Source organism: Pempheris klunzingeri, chromosome 15 (genome assembly GCF_042242105.1).
Source record: "Pempheris klunzingeri isolate RE-2024b chromosome 15, fPemKlu1.hap1, whole genome shotgun sequence".
Classification (NCBI taxonomy): domain Eukaryota; kingdom Metazoa; phylum Chordata; class Actinopteri; order Acropomatiformes; family Pempheridae; genus Pempheris; species Pempheris klunzingeri.
In genome coordinates, this window is record NC_092026.1 from 10,168,633 (window position 1) to 10,184,055 (window position 15,423).

Below are 15,423 nucleotides of genomic sequence, written 5' to 3' on the forward strand. Positions count from 1 at the left end.
GAAAATGATTGAGCAACCAGAAGTTTGTTGACTTAACTGTTACACTGAGTCGACCCAAGACAAATTCTACATCAACGCTGGGAAAACAATTTTGGCCCCCACTCAGTGTTTGGGACATAGTGACATTCATCTGGCTGTGGGCTATGGAAGTCCACCAATTGGCATAATAAACCTATTATTGTTTGCCATATTTTGCAGTGTAGAGTGAAAGCTGTTATTTCAAGAGCCATAAACTAAGGTGTGAGAAATGAAATTTTATAGAGTGGAACTAACAGGGGAAACTGCCCATAAAAAGTTATATTTGTTACCCACTGATCGTTTGCCTGTGCTGCATGCTATGTTTGAGGTTTGGGGGACAAAGTGTAAATATTGTGCTTCAGATTGAGAATCCACATATGGCTCATGCCTAAAAATCAACAAAAAGAAACACTTTTATAGCCTTCACCACAATTCCACACACCTAATTGTTTTATGTCTCAGAAGTCAAACACATCTATTGACAATCGTAGTCATACTCATTGGATATTTTATACACCAATATTGTCTTTATTACAAAATAGTCAATAACCCAACTTTACACTGTACAAGATACAACATAGTTTACAGCTTTTGGCTATTTACAAAAAGTATGATCTGCATATCAAAGTGAATATATCTAAAAAGGCAGGTTGCAATCACTGTAAGCTTATTGAGTAAGGCAAAAACTTGAAACATGATGTATTTACACTTTTGCAGATCAAGTGAAAGTTCTACGATGGTAAAGATATAGGCTATAAAGATATCTGAAGCGCCTCACATTTCTGAGGCTGTATCTGAGAGACTTGCTAAAGCTTATATGTTTTGAGGAAAACTCAAAATGTAGCTCAATTATAGCAAAAAGCTGGACTACGGCAATGGATGCCTGAAAGACGACAGTTGCCCGACACTGCACCAAAGTTTCTGTGGCCAAGAGAAAAGTGTGTCAATGTACATGGAGCGCTTGAAAGGCTTGGGCTAAAGGACTAGATTGTGCATTTGTAAAAGCTGTGTGTGCGTATATGCTTACGTAATGTATGTGCTCTCCTCTGTGTGGCCTTCCCAGATGATACATGTATCTTTGCAACATGCACAGGGACATATTGGTCCACTATTTCATATTGATCATATTTTGTGACTGGTCCAGATTTGGCATGAAGTACTTTCCATAGCAGCACACATTCAACTCAGTAGAATTGCTCTTCCTCTGTTTCCTTCATTGATCTTTACTGTGTGTAGACTTAACACACGCCACGTTATATTAAACTACTATGAGTCAGGGCAATGTCAGGTATTGAATCAGGTATTCAGGAAACCTTATTTTGTCTCTCCAGGGGACAAAAAGACACTTCAAGTCTATTGATGATGTTTGAAAGAGTCCCACGCGCCAAGTATGTAACTACTGCAACATTTTCTCTTTTTCTCATGTACTGTGAGGCAATATAAGCAGTAAAACTAAAAAGCTCAATACTTTGGTTTTCTTTCAACAGGAGTACCGTTACTATGGCTGTCAACTTTTAAAAAGTCATGCACTATCAACTGTAAATATGTCTCAAAAAAAACCTATTTCATCCAGTGAGCTCTGAGTATAAAAAAGTAGTTTGTGCTGTTTCGTTACAATTCAGAGTTAACCACACATGCATACACACACTCACAAATACACACATGCATGCTTACATACACCAAAAAAGAAACAACACCATTTTACACTGTAAATAACGCAAATGTATCCTTGGCATAATCAGAAAGACAGTGCAAAAGCAATAGCATGATCAGTCTTTTTCTGGATATCAATACACATATTCCTTGTACATGGAATATGTGCTACATATAAACAAAGATGCACATTATACCTGGATCTGAGGGAACCCAGGAACACCACAATTCTAATCATCTGGTATAGAGATGTTAAAAGAGGATTCCGGATATCTTTCTTCTTCACCCCACATTTGTTATCCAAGAGTGCAGCAGTTAAAAATCCCTAAAAGCGAGTATGATTGTCCGTTTCACCACGTCATTTCTCTGAATGTTCATATCCTGAATGAGCATATCCTGGGATGTGCCAGTAGCTCAGGATTTATAGGAAAACACCTGGACAGCCCTGTCTCCTCTTGGTTTCTCTCATTTAACTTTGTAGTCTTGTCTTTCTTCCTACACTGCTATGTCTGCAACACCTGCCACAGCCTCAATCTGAATCTGTGTCACCTCTATGTCCTCCTCCTCGTCCTCCTCACCCACTGCGGGCACGCAGGAAGAGGCCAGGCATGCTGCTTGGCTGTTGCTGCTGTTGGCCGTGTTCATCTGAATGTTACTGCCCATGCTGGCATAAGCAGTCAGGCTGGCGACGCTGCCCAGATTGGTTGGGACGCTTGTCTTGCCACAGGAGTGGATCCGACGCGCCAGGCTGGCAGAACGCACCACTGAAGAAGTGGTTACGGTGCCCACGCCCTGAACTTTCCCTTCCAGGAAATAGGTCAGCATCTCACCTTTACCCTTGACACTGACTTTTCCACGGCACACCAGGTCATAGTTAGTATTCAGCAGGCGGTAGACTTCTTCAGTCACCTGTATCATAAAAACAAGTTGTATGTAGACATGCGTATGTATTCACAAAAACTACGGTCTTTATTTTTATAGTAAATTAAACAATATTCTATCCTTGAGGTGGATTTTTTTTATTGCATTTTACCTCAATATTGATGAGGCATTGACTGTCTTTTTATTGTGTATAATTTTCACTTTTAGTGGTTAACATTCTGCACTTTTTGTAAACCAAACTTCCACCGTAATAAAAACAATTTCTAGAAAAAATATTGTAATTAAAGCTGCATTGGATACCTGTATTTTTCCTGGTACTCCAGTGCTATCCATCCTGCTGGCCACATTGACTGTGTTCCCCCAGATGTCATACTGAGGTCGCCTTGCCCCAATCACCCCTGCAACCACTGGACCCACATTGATACCTTGGACAACCATAAGAAAATGTTAAACAAATACAAAAAAACATTCAAAATGAGGTTCTTTGTAGTCTCATTGTGATTTACTTCGTTATTGAGTTTAACACAAGATTAGACGTACCCACTCTCAAGACAAACTCATTGTATGACTGATAGTTGATTTCATCCAAAACGTCGAACATCTCAATGGCGTAGTCTGCTATCGTGCTCAGATGGTCGTAAATAGATTTTTTGGCCTAAAAAGGGGAATTACACAAAGCAGTTAGTATCTATGCATGAAATGATTATTCATTACAGTGCACAACACCCATTTAAACACACACACACACACAGAAACACAAAATGACATGCCACCTTGGTACCGATGGTGGGGACAAGGCCCACAGCTGCCATGTATGTACTGCCAATGGTTTTGATCTTCTCTATGTCTTTGTAGCACTCTTTGTCCATGAGCTGCAAAACATACATTCAAATTAACACACAAAGCCACAATGCAACACAGTTAAAAACTTCCAAAGGTTTACGTTCAAAGTCTGGGAAAAAAAATCACCATCCCACCTCATCAAAGTCAGCGATGATCTCATTCAGTAGTCGCAGGCACTCCACTCCCATGTTATTGCCATCCAGCTCGATGTAGAAGTCATTGAAGTTTGGGATTGAGGCAAACAAGACGCCAACTTGTGCGTAGGATTGATAGTATAGATCCTAACAGAAAAACAAAGAGCACGTTAAAATGCGTACTTTGATGTCCTCTGATGTTTGTCATTTTTTTGTTTGCTGTCTGTTTATCTACCTGTTTGTCTGTCTGTCTGTCTGCCTGTCTATTAGCGAGGCTCACCATGTTCCTGGGGTTTGACATTAGGAAGTGCTGAGCCACGTGTGCGGGCAGGAGATTGAAGAGAATCCTTCTGTTGTCCAGCTTGACTTTCTCCATGCCATCTCTGTCCTCTTCCGCCTGACAGCCAACGTAGCACACACAAGATATACAGATACAGCCATGAGGACTGGAGCTTGTCCCACATTTTCACCACACGGGGTCAGCAAAAAACCTTACAAGCCTTACAACGTGGACAGTATATCTCCTAGCTGGATTTTGAATGGACTTGGGTGCATTACACGGCTAATGCAGCTAGTTAAATGATTAAATAGCTTAAAATTCAGCTTTTGCTACAACTTGCTTTGCTTACACTCGTGGCGCCAAATCAAACCAAGTAAAAACAAGCCTCTTAACCTCGTTTTTGCCGAAGAACAGACAGCTGGCAGCCTATAAATACAAATCCTCCATACATAACCCAATGGTTTGCATGTGTCAAAGCTGAAATGGCAGCATTCCTGCAGTACACTTCTACTAAAACGTATGTTACGATAAAGAGATTATGATTATGATGATGAGACATAAGCCTCTCAACACCCACAGCCTCTTGCACATGCACGGACACACTGACACACACACACTTCCTGACCTGCACAGCCCATAGGAAGTCCAAGCGTAGTTTGAGGTCAAGTTGCCTGGAGTGAAGGGCCAGGGCACTGACAAAGAGCAACAGAGACAGGATGGGCTCATAGCCCCGGATGTGGAAGGACCCCCCACTGTGGAAGAGACCAACACACAAGTCAGCACAGGACTGGACCACACAGAAAACTACACATGAGGGTTGAATGGACCCCCCACAGTGCTTAGAGCAACCATGAATAATGTTTTACTGAAGAAATAATGAAAACAGATTTTTTTAGAGGAAGCAACATTAAATTAAGGAAAAGGTATAAATGAATGAGCTTAATTGTGCATGAAATTCTTGGACCCTACAGTATTATGTTATTCACTGATGCATAACTACATCTAAGCAAAATTAGTTTTTCAAAATAGATCTTTATCTAAATAGCCTTAACAAATTCAATGTAATCCCTTTTCTGGGCCACATTTATGATCCGAGCTCCAATGAATTTGGCCAGGCCCCTTGGTACTGGGCTGAAACAGCTAACACGCTCCCATCATCCAGCCCACATTGTCCTTTCAGGCTTCTGATTTGGAACTAATGAGCACATGTGCTGCATCAAAGGGTGGAAAATGAAAGAGTGTGTGGGCTGCAGACAAGCAAAGACTCCTCCACACACATACATTTCAGCACATGTACTGTAAATGTTCTTCAAAACTTCTGTTCCTGCTCTGGATTGAAAAAAAAAAACAAAAATTGCTTGACACTCACAGCCAATCTTTGCCTCTAATACTCGAATGACGCACAATCATAACTTGATCGGGGGCTCTCACTTTAGGCACTAATGGGAACTGTGTTGTTGTGCAACTTTAGGAAATGACAGAAACAAAAACTGCCAACAGGCTGAAGTGTTTTCCATGATTGTGAATGTCTGGTGTTTGTGGTCATGCCGTGCCGTGGCGTGAACCTCACCCTGGAGTCTTGCGAAAGCCGCTGAGCTCCAACACTGTGACATACAGCACCCCCAGAAGGAGCATTAGCGCCATCTTTGGCAGCCAGGAGACCCGCAGGAAGAGTGCCAGGGTGAGTGTGCCCACCACACAGGACAGGAAGGCGTAGCGGGCACCGTCGCATGGCAGCTCCGCCATGGTGTGGTTGGCGCCGCTGTCCAGATCAATGATGATGATGGAGCTGTTGGTGTTGGCACTACCCCACAACCAGGGCATACAGCCCACCTGACAGAGACAAACAGGAAGACATGTGGATAAAGATGATAGATATTAAAGTTGAGGAAATTCAACAAAATTACTTCGTCCATCACATATAAATTAGGGGATGGACTTCGAACTTTGTATATTTTCAGAATATTGTTGTGAGTAGTCATGATCACTTTTTTTTAGCTTGTTTGGTTTCCTAATTCATTGTGCCATTAAATGAAACACAACTGATACAATATCTTTAAAAACTATAACAATAAAGCATCTCACGGGTACAGATTAGCTTTTAAACATTTAAACTGCAATGGAACTACAATTACAGCTCAAAAACACTGCGACATTTTTGTGGGTGACTGTTGCCTTTCCCACTTACCACACAGGCCTGGGCCACAGCGTAGATTAAGAGCACTATGAGAATACAGAGAGCAGTGCGAATCTGAATGGTCAGGCACCCTGGAAAACACTGAGACACAAAAACAAAGTGAAGTTAGATGAACATTAAACATATGATACATTTAATTAATTGTACATACGTAAAACTGAATTTGTTAATACAGGGCAAGATTACAATAGGACAAAGTGTGTTTGTAGCTGTAACAATAGTACAAAGAATAACGTCTTCGAACAGATGAATGCTGTGCAGAGACAGATTGAGGTAGCATGACATGAGTTAAGACCAGAAAAGGAAAGAGAAGGAGAGCATGAACCTGTAAAAACCACAAAGTGTTAAAGACTTCCAAAGTGATGTGGTCAGGAGCTTTGACGACGACCATCAACCTCAACAAAAGCTATCTGAGTTTGAACTCATAGGTTCTTGGAATGTAATCTCGAAGCCAATGAATACTGAATCGTTATTACAAGGCTTTATAAAATACATTTACATATTTCTCTTTAGTCAGCAAAAAAAAGAAGAATCATGGCAGAAAAAAATTAAAATGAAGAAAATTAAACTGGCCAGCTCTGTTCAGCGCCAGATTAAAGAGGGCTGATCTGTGAGTAGTAGAAGTTGATGGGTGAGTGGCATTTAGGAAAGGGAAACCTTTATTTGGGCAGGGTAAATGATGGTCCAGCAGCTGTATTTACCTGTACTCTAGTGATATGCAGGTACATGATACAAGCTACTAGGAAACAGATGCAGAAGACGAGAAGGACCAGTACCACTGTGCCCCTGAATTGAAAAAAATAGAAGAGAGGAAAATGGCGGCGTTAGTTAAAAAAGACGTGAGTAAGTGAAAGAGTCAGTTAAAGAGATAAATGGAGAGAGAATAAAGGAACAGAGAGAAGAGGAGACAACAACAGAGTCAGCTGTACATACTGTGGTATGATGAGAAGATAGACAAGGCCAAACAAGGCAGCTAGGATCAGGGAGAGGACCACTGCGCTGGTGAAGTACTCATCAGGAACCTGGTGGTACTATGTAATGCAAGAGACCAGATAAGAGTGAGTCACATGACACATGACATCACGTTCAGAGGCTTCGTCCACAACATCTCTCTGCACAGGTACGGGATGTGTGTGCACTGTCTGAGGTCCCTCACCCTCTGCTCGCGCTCAGAGCACTTATACATGAGTGTGAGGAAGTTGAGGTCTGCCGTGTCCGACTCGGTCTGGCGGGCCTCGATCAGCCGACCGATGTAGCGGTTGACCCGGGTTCTGGGGCTGCTCTGGATCACATTAGCCTGGTTTGTGTTGGAACGATTCCTCAGCTTCTGTGGAGCCGTCCGCATGGCCCTCCGCTGGTGGAATAAAGAAGAAATCTTCACTGAGAATGTAGAACTTGTGAAACAATAGTGTGATAAACAGGCTGCAATGCAGCGTCCTGTATTCTCTGCACTACTGGAGTATTATCATATTAGGAACAAGGGTGAATAAGAGTCAACAATAAACACGGGCAGCTGATTATACTTTCAAATTAGGACATTGCCTTCACACTTAACTTCATTACTGAATGCACCCCGCTGTGTCTGAGTGTCTTTGGCAGCCAAAGTGAGCAGCTTTGCAAAACATTGGGCATTGGAGCAAAGCCAGAGAGTTAACATGGCAGAGTGGATGTTTATGTGTGTGTATGTGTGTGTGTGTGTGTGTGTAGGTGGGTGTGTGTACATGTAAGTGAGCATGCAGGATGAAATGTGTAGTTTAGTGGCACAGTGGGGGAGCAAAGGGTGGGCTAGGCTCACCAGAATGTCCATGACTTCATTACATGACGTGAATGTGTGGAACTCACTGACTTCCTTGATTTCCTCTTTTTCTTGCCTTCTTCTCTCTGTCCTTCCCTGCTTTTGTCTATTCTTCCTGCCTTACTTCCACACTTCTGTATATTCTTCCTTACTTCCTTTCCTTCCCCACTATGTTCTTCCTTACTTCCTTCCACATATTCTTGCATATTGCGTCCATATATTCTCCTTGGTTTCTGTATATTTTTCCTCTCGTCCTGCTTTTATTCCTTGCTTTTATCTATTACCTCCTACTCCTACTTCCCTCTATTCTTCCCAGTTCTGCCTTTTTATCCATCCTTCCCTTTTCCCTTGCCTCATCTTTTCTTCCTTCCCTGGTCCTGTTTATTCTTCCCTCTTTCCGCCGAGTCTTGTTTCTCTCTCTCTCTCTCTCTCCATGTTTTCCAACCCTTATCTCTCCGTGCCTCCCTCACTTTTTCTTTTGTGTTATTTATGAGGCGACAAAACAGTGACCTGCAGATGCCGACTTCTCCTCATGTTCCATATTGTGCTCAATGTAGCACAGGACGCATCATGCAGCCATGTCTGCTGCACCAAAAACCCTGTTCATTCATTCCTTGTCCCTCATATCGCTCCCCTTCGTGCCTTGAATGCATATGTCATTTTGTACAATTCAAGTGTGTGTGGTCTGAATGTAAAATTACCATTCAGTAGAAGGTGCTTGTATGACTTAAACTATCCCCACTTTTCTCTTTTCCATTTGTCTGTTTTATACTAATCTGCCTTCTGTCTACGGTGTGATGATGTTGTCATTACTGGTAATGTAGATTTAAGAGGGCACACTATCGTGTAGTGAGAGGTAAAGATCTACTCATTGTAGCCTCTGAGGGCAACATTAGAAAAGTGCGAAGGTGATGCTCCATACTAAATGTTTAAAAATCTACCAAACAACTCATGACACCTATATTACACCCTCCTGGTGTAATTCTATTCCAAAATAAGTGCTACACGCCTTACCAACTTTTATCTTAGTCTTAATAATAAAATAATAAAATGTTAACTTCATGGGGACTATTTTTTGGGGGGGTGAATCCCAATATTTGATGTTGTAATGAGTTTTTCTGTCCTCACAGTAAGAAAAATACACAGCACGAACACAAGCACGAACACACGCACACACACCTGAAAATCTGGATTAAAACAGCTGTTCCAAGAACTGTGCAGCTGAAAGGTCACAGAATCTCTCTTTAGGCACACAAGGTCAAGTAAGCTCTTTGACATTTGGACACATTGCCAGTGTCACTGACACTACATGCAGCGGATGGTATGTTGGCCTCTGGCAGGAGCAACATGCTGAGGCTATTAGGGCTGATAGGATCATCACTTACCTCAAGTCTCTATCTTACGATAACGTATGCATCCTGTGAAAGCCATATATTTATTTACTGACTAAGATGTCCTGCTGGAGGAACAAGTTTGTGATGCCTTTTGAATTACCTGGAATCCTGAATTAATTTCTCCTTAACGGTGGCTTGCTAATTCAGGTAATTCATATCACACAGATAAACAAAGTCTTATATAAGAAAAGCATTCAGTGTAAGCTTGGCAAAATATGTGAACTTCTAGGATAGTGACTTCCATGAAGTGGAATATTGGGTGTCATGATTTTCAGCCAGTGTGATGACATTTTTGGTGTGGGTGGATATTCCCTGCTGGATAAAAACACCTCCATGTCACCAACGGGCTCAAATATGTCTATGAATCTATGATTCAGAGTAGGGCTGCAACACTTATTTTCAAATTTTACAGTTCTCACAATTAAAAGGCTGAAACCAATGACTGATTATCCTCAGATTAGCTCTGCTAACTGAGCGATCAATTAACCGTTTCAGCTCTGACACAGAGTCTGCAACAGAGATCTGTAGGAGGGAAACACGGCCACAAACGTCATTAGATGACTTCATGAAACAGCACTATTTGAGTTGCTGGGCTGCAAATATCACTGCAAGAGTATAATGTACAATGTAATGTTCATTGAGGTGACAAAGAACATTTGCGTAAAAGCTATGGATATGAGAGCATCTCTTGCACCTGCTAATATCTACTGTATGTCCAAGAGTTCACATTACAAAAGCCACTAAACCACGAAGGAATCCACAAACACACATTGCTCCTCCTCTAACGTTTACCAAAGACCCTTCGGATGATCCACAGCTGTGTCCCGGTGGAACAATGCCTTCTATAGCTAAAGAACAGTCAAGTGGTGACGCTAAGCGCATTGAAATGTTGTGGCATGACCTGAAGTGAGGTCTTTATAGAGGACAGCCAGGAATGTAAATTGAATAAAAAAATTTTAATATAAAGAAGAATAATTTAAAATGCTTTTCAATTGCTGTATTTGCCAGAAAGGTATACAATCCTGAATAAAGACAGTCAATTTGAGCTTGTTTTATATAAATATTTAAAATCCAGGTAATTCAAATAAGCGCTTACCAAACATTTTTCACTATTGTAGAAAACTCTAGACATTTAGACTGTATATCTTTTTGCCTCTATTTATGCAAATCACAGCACGAACAAACACAGAAACGTCAACACAGACACTGAAAGTTTATACCTTATCACCGTCCTCGCAGTTCATGACATTGGAGAAGGGAATCTCAGCCTTGAACATCTTCCTGCAGTGCATAAGCTGCACTAGTAAGTAGCACACAGTTTTGAACTTCATCTTTTTGGCGGGCTTTATATCCGAAAGAATCAATCCTGGGAATATCTGTCACCAGATAAGAAATGGGAACAAGGATTTAGTCATGATACCCCACACAGTAATATATATTATGTAAGGGTCTATAAATCATGCACAGGCATTGGACAGTATGCATGTGCACACATGCTCATGCACACACACGCATGCAATCATTATTATCAGGTTCAGGAATTTAACTAGAAAGTGGTTAAAATAAGGTCGGCCAATCCCTTAGGTGATTTTAATAGTTTTAGGACCTTGCTGCCCTCATTTCGCGTTCATAAAGCTATTTTAGAAAGAGCGATAAAGATTATGCATATGTTTAAGAGTTTGAGGAAGTGTCATTCGTAGGAAGAGATATATGTTTTGTTCGATACACAAAGTTGGAAGCGTGTCCCTAAGCAGGAGTAATTAAAGGCACAATAGCAGAGTGAGTAGAGCTCTATCCAACACAGCTTAGTCAGGGCACATCTTTCTCTGAGCCATGTCTTTGATGAAGTCTAACCATCAGCTCTATTAAGAGGATTAGCAAAGTCTCCCGCATATCAAAGAAAAATACACGCAACTGGGATGTTACAGGTTCACATAAGGACCCATGTAACCTATGTGCAAGCCTTATCTTGCATAACATGAAACCTGCTGCAAGAAATAATGAGGCGAGGAGAGGCAGGAGGAGAGGAAAGGCAGGAGGAGAGGAGAGGAGAGGAGAGGAGAGGAGAGGACTGATGGAGTAATAGAGAGACAAGACTGAAATTCCCTCTCCAGCTGCTTGTGGCACATCTGTTGGAGATGTGCATGTTTATGTGTGACACACACACATATCTCTGTAAGTTTGTCGGACTGTGCAGATTTAAGATGATAGATGCCACTGGCTGTTTTTTTTTCTCAGTCTTTATAGCAGTGGTTCAATCCATTACAGGCTGGAAAGGAGATCAGCTCAACAACAAATGCTTTAGTCAACATTATATTTCTATTTAAAGGATGATTTCATTGTAACTTTTGGCATACAAGCAAAGACTGGTCAAGATAAGCCTGATTTTTCAACCTAGGCTCCTCTGACTTACCAGTACAGTAGTATAGGTTAATATGGATTAGCATCTGACCTGCAGAAGCTTTGCTAATGTGTTCAGTATACCAACTAGGTAATAAAAGGTTCAACTGAGGCCAGCGTCTAATAGGAACTGTAATCTGTGGATATAACTGCTGAAAGCTCATAAAGATTAACAGTAAATTCAATGTACATTCCTCAGCAAAGAATTACAATACGATACCTTCCGTCGGTGAGATGGCACTATAAAGAAGGTTTCGATTTCATGTTTTTGGAGGAAGGCATTCCTTTCGTGTCCATTTCCAGGCTCCACCTCATAATCTCCATTTAGGCACTCCAACGTAGATCTGGTGATGTGGACTTTCCTGTAGAACACAGGGAGAGATAGGACAGGATAACACCCAACTCAACTAGTCTCACAGCCACTGCAGCTGCAGCAATTAGGTGCCTTTCATTTGGCACAAGCAGTCTGACCAGGTCACCAGCAGAAGAGTGTTACTGAGGACTGTCAAAACAAGGTCAGAAATCCTGCTCCTGACAGCATTTTGCAAAATTTACGACTAACTTTGAAATGCTGCTAAAAAGGTAAATTTGCATATGCAAAAGTCTTTTGATTTTATTTCTAATGCACGGGCATTAAGACATTCTCTTGACTAACAAATATACATGGCACTATCAGATATATGCACACCTCACTGTACAATAAATGTAAAGAGTCAATTCTAGATCACAAAATCAGTCAAGATATTTTTCCACAGCACCACAATGCACAATGAAACCTGGTGTCCATAGCTGCTGAGGCTGGTATTCATGAGAAATGTCCAGTACTGACCCAGGTAGTCCTCCAGCCTCCATCACATTGGCTAGGGTCACATCATTGGACCACACATCATATTGCCATTTCCTGAGTCCCAGCACTCCACACAGCACCCGACCTGTATGCAAGCCCACGCGCATGTTTAGGTTGACTTCTGTGGCTTCTGCTACTGACCTGCAAGGGAACAACACGTGTTGGAGTGAGGTCATGAGATCAAACCTATATCTGTATCTACAGTATTTATAATTAGGCAGTGCATAAAAAGGCAGCACAGAGGATGCACAAAAATAAAATACAGCATTGCTGTCCATGAGTTATTGAATAAGCCTTACGCATGTACTAATAATGAATGTCAAACTAAACAAATCGTGAGAAAACTGAGTGAGAGCATTTATACATAATCAGTAAGGATCAGCCTGTGATTCAACCTTATATGTTTTACAGGTGATCCATCATAGGTGCTCTTTTCACCACAAATTTTGAGAATTATCAGTATTACTTTAAACAACATTGTTGCGATAACATTAGAATATTTACTATTTAAATTGATTGACTGAGGTCAGATGCAGGCGACACGCACAATCTAAATTGGGAATGATATAAAATTTGTTTGTAAATAGACATGGCAATCTGTCAAGAAGTGGACAGGGAACAAACACCGTTCAAAAATGCTGTACTTTGTTCTAACATACCAAAATAGACTAAAGAACAAAAAATGACTGCTGAGTTGAGCATTTCTATTTAATCAGTGTTGAAGAAAATATCTTAATTAACAGGCTTCCAGTCAAGTCATGAAAGTATCTGATTTAATCTTCTGCTGCATCTCAATCTCCCACTCTCTTCTGGTCCCTTTCTCCAGCTTCCAAACTATGCAGACTATGCAGGGAAAACAAGCGCTTTCAAGCTCAATAAAATAGCTTTCTTTTCTCTCCATTAAAGCCTTTTCTCTCAGCCAACTGTACTTCTGTTTGCTCAAATGTTCAGTGTTAGAATCCACTCACAGCACACATGGCTAGGCAGGCTGCAGTTTGCCCTACTTGAAGGAAAACTCTAAACATGGACTAAGTTAAACGCATTTAAAGCAGATTCTATTGAATGAATGGACAGATTAACATGATTTCATCACTCTATAATGTCACTATCATAAAGTAGCATAAAGCTGCGCATTTAATACCGCGAAATAAAAGGCTCAAACAAATATGAAAACTCACGTTATGGTGTCGATCATGTCCAGACCCATCTCCACACAGCAGTGTGCGTGGTCAGTCTTGGGTTGGGTCAGCCCAGACACACAGTAGTAACAGTCCCCCAGGATCTTAATCCTGCGACAGTGGTTCTCCTGCCAATCAAAAGAGTGAAATTGTGATTCCATGCCCAAGATGGATGGATGAGCCAATATGAGCCGATCAACAACAGAATCATCTTTACCTCTGAATTTCATCCAAAGCAAATAATGCTACAGCACATATGGCCTTTCATGGGATCAACAATGAACCTTTAATCAACACAGTCAGCTCAGTTAGTGTTTAAGAACCATTAATTAGAGTACTAAAAGGCCTCATTCTTTCAGTTTAATCAATCACTGGCATTTGAGTTAAAAATTCTGACATTTAATTATAGTTTATCCATTACTCTGATTACACTGATCCATGCCCATCAGTGTAATTTGTAAGTATCGCTTCAAGCCATCCATTGCTGCAACTTCCAAGGTCGACTGAGTTTATAGAACTGGTGCTTTATAATTCATCAAAACATGTCATGCCTCATCATTTTAGGCAAACTACACTGATGACGTTACAAAGAATACTTTATAGTTAATTGCAGTTCTTATAGGCCAAGTTTGACATTTTTAAGGATAGCTTAACTTTGATGTTAGGTCTCTGGGCTTGTGTAGGACATATATTTTGTCCTACAGTAGTGGTTTTCAAACTTTGAAACCCTGGTATACAGTAAAAGATTTTTAATCCATGTAGTTTTTGCCAAAATTAGCCCGGTGGGGTTTGAGACTTCAATAATGACAAATGCATAGAGATGATTTGAAATGAGTTACAATGTGGGTGTCCAGCTGTTATGGGGCTAAAAACCCTGCAAACACCTTGATTCAACTCAAGGCGGCAATGCCTCTTTTTTAGTTAACTGTTTACAGCCTAACTGTAAGCACAACTGTCCTTGTTTTTTGTGTCTTAGGCCATATACAATGGGCTCTGATACATGCTGGGATTGTCACAACAAATCTGTCAGCATGAAAACCATTAAAGGAACAGCTCAACATTTGTGGAAGCAAATTACCCAAAATGTTGAACCATTTCTTTAAGCCCTTCTCTCTTCAAATCAAAATTGTGCAGTCTAGTTAGGAAGTGGGGCTTAATGGATAAACTGTTGACAGAAAAGGACCAATACTGATAAATAACCTTACATCAAAGTAGTGTTTTATGCCAGTGTGGTGGTTTGAGAGCACACGTGTAAAGATCTGCCACCTGTGGTGTATGTCAAAATGTAGAATCACACAGAAAGCTGGAAGCAACAGACTTACAGCACCCTGCACAACTCTAGTGTCTCCATATATAGAAGAAACTAATCTGGTTAATTACACAAATAAATACATAAATATAGGCAGAAAATCTGAGAAAAGTAAGATAATACAGTTAAAGTCCAATGTATATGACAATGTTGTGAATTATACCAACACTGAAATGGCCCCCACAATGCAGCGCTAAATCAACGCATCAGTCTCACTTTAGGGAATCAGGTGAGTCACTCTCTCACTCTTTGGGGACAATAAGCAGTGGCATGAAAAGGCGGCTTACAAATATAACCCATTATTAAAGGATATGAGCAACAGACATTCATTTTACCAGGGAGACCGGGTTACCGTGGATGCCTTCTCATAACCCTTTATTCTTTCCATGGAGGTAATGGGATCGCTTGTCATGTATATAAAGAGCACAAAGACTCATAATTATGCACATTGGTGGGTACAAGACAAGATGGATGCTCTATTTTTAACATGCAC

At 40.9% G+C, this 15,423-nt stretch overlaps 1 protein-coding gene across 1 annotated transcript in view; it reads right to left on the reverse strand.

Annotated features, from left to right (window-relative positions):
* Nucleotides 1–640: 640 nt before the first annotated feature.
* Nucleotides 641–15,423, reverse strand: part of LOC139214178 (adenylate cyclase type 1-like) — a 33,241-nt gene continuing 18,458 nt past the window's right edge. The window contains exons 5-20 of the mRNA XM_070844940.1: nt 13,622–13,749; nt 12,426–12,584; nt 11,817–11,958; nt 10,417–10,572; nt 7,164–7,361; nt 6,941–7,038; nt 6,709–6,793; nt 5,999–6,088; nt 5,381–5,643; nt 4,436–4,562; nt 3,766–3,927; nt 3,531–3,677; nt 3,327–3,425; nt 3,094–3,208; nt 2,854–2,978; nt 641–2,580 (exon numbers count right to left, since the gene is read on the reverse strand). Of these exons, the coding sequence (XP_070701041.1) occupies nt 2,167–2,580; nt 2,854–2,978; nt 3,094–3,208; nt 3,327–3,425; nt 3,531–3,677; nt 3,766–3,927; nt 4,436–4,562; nt 5,381–5,643; nt 5,999–6,088; nt 6,709–6,793; nt 6,941–7,038; nt 7,164–7,361; nt 10,417–10,572; nt 11,817–11,958; nt 12,426–12,584; nt 13,622–13,749 (2,508 nt within the window). The 3' untranslated portion in view covers nt 641–2,166. The remainder of the gene's footprint in view (nt 2,581–2,853; nt 2,979–3,093; nt 3,209–3,326; nt 3,426–3,530; nt 3,678–3,765; nt 3,928–4,435; nt 4,563–5,380; nt 5,644–5,998; nt 6,089–6,708; nt 6,794–6,940; nt 7,039–7,163; nt 7,362–10,416; nt 10,573–11,816; nt 11,959–12,425; nt 12,585–13,621; nt 13,750–15,423) is intronic.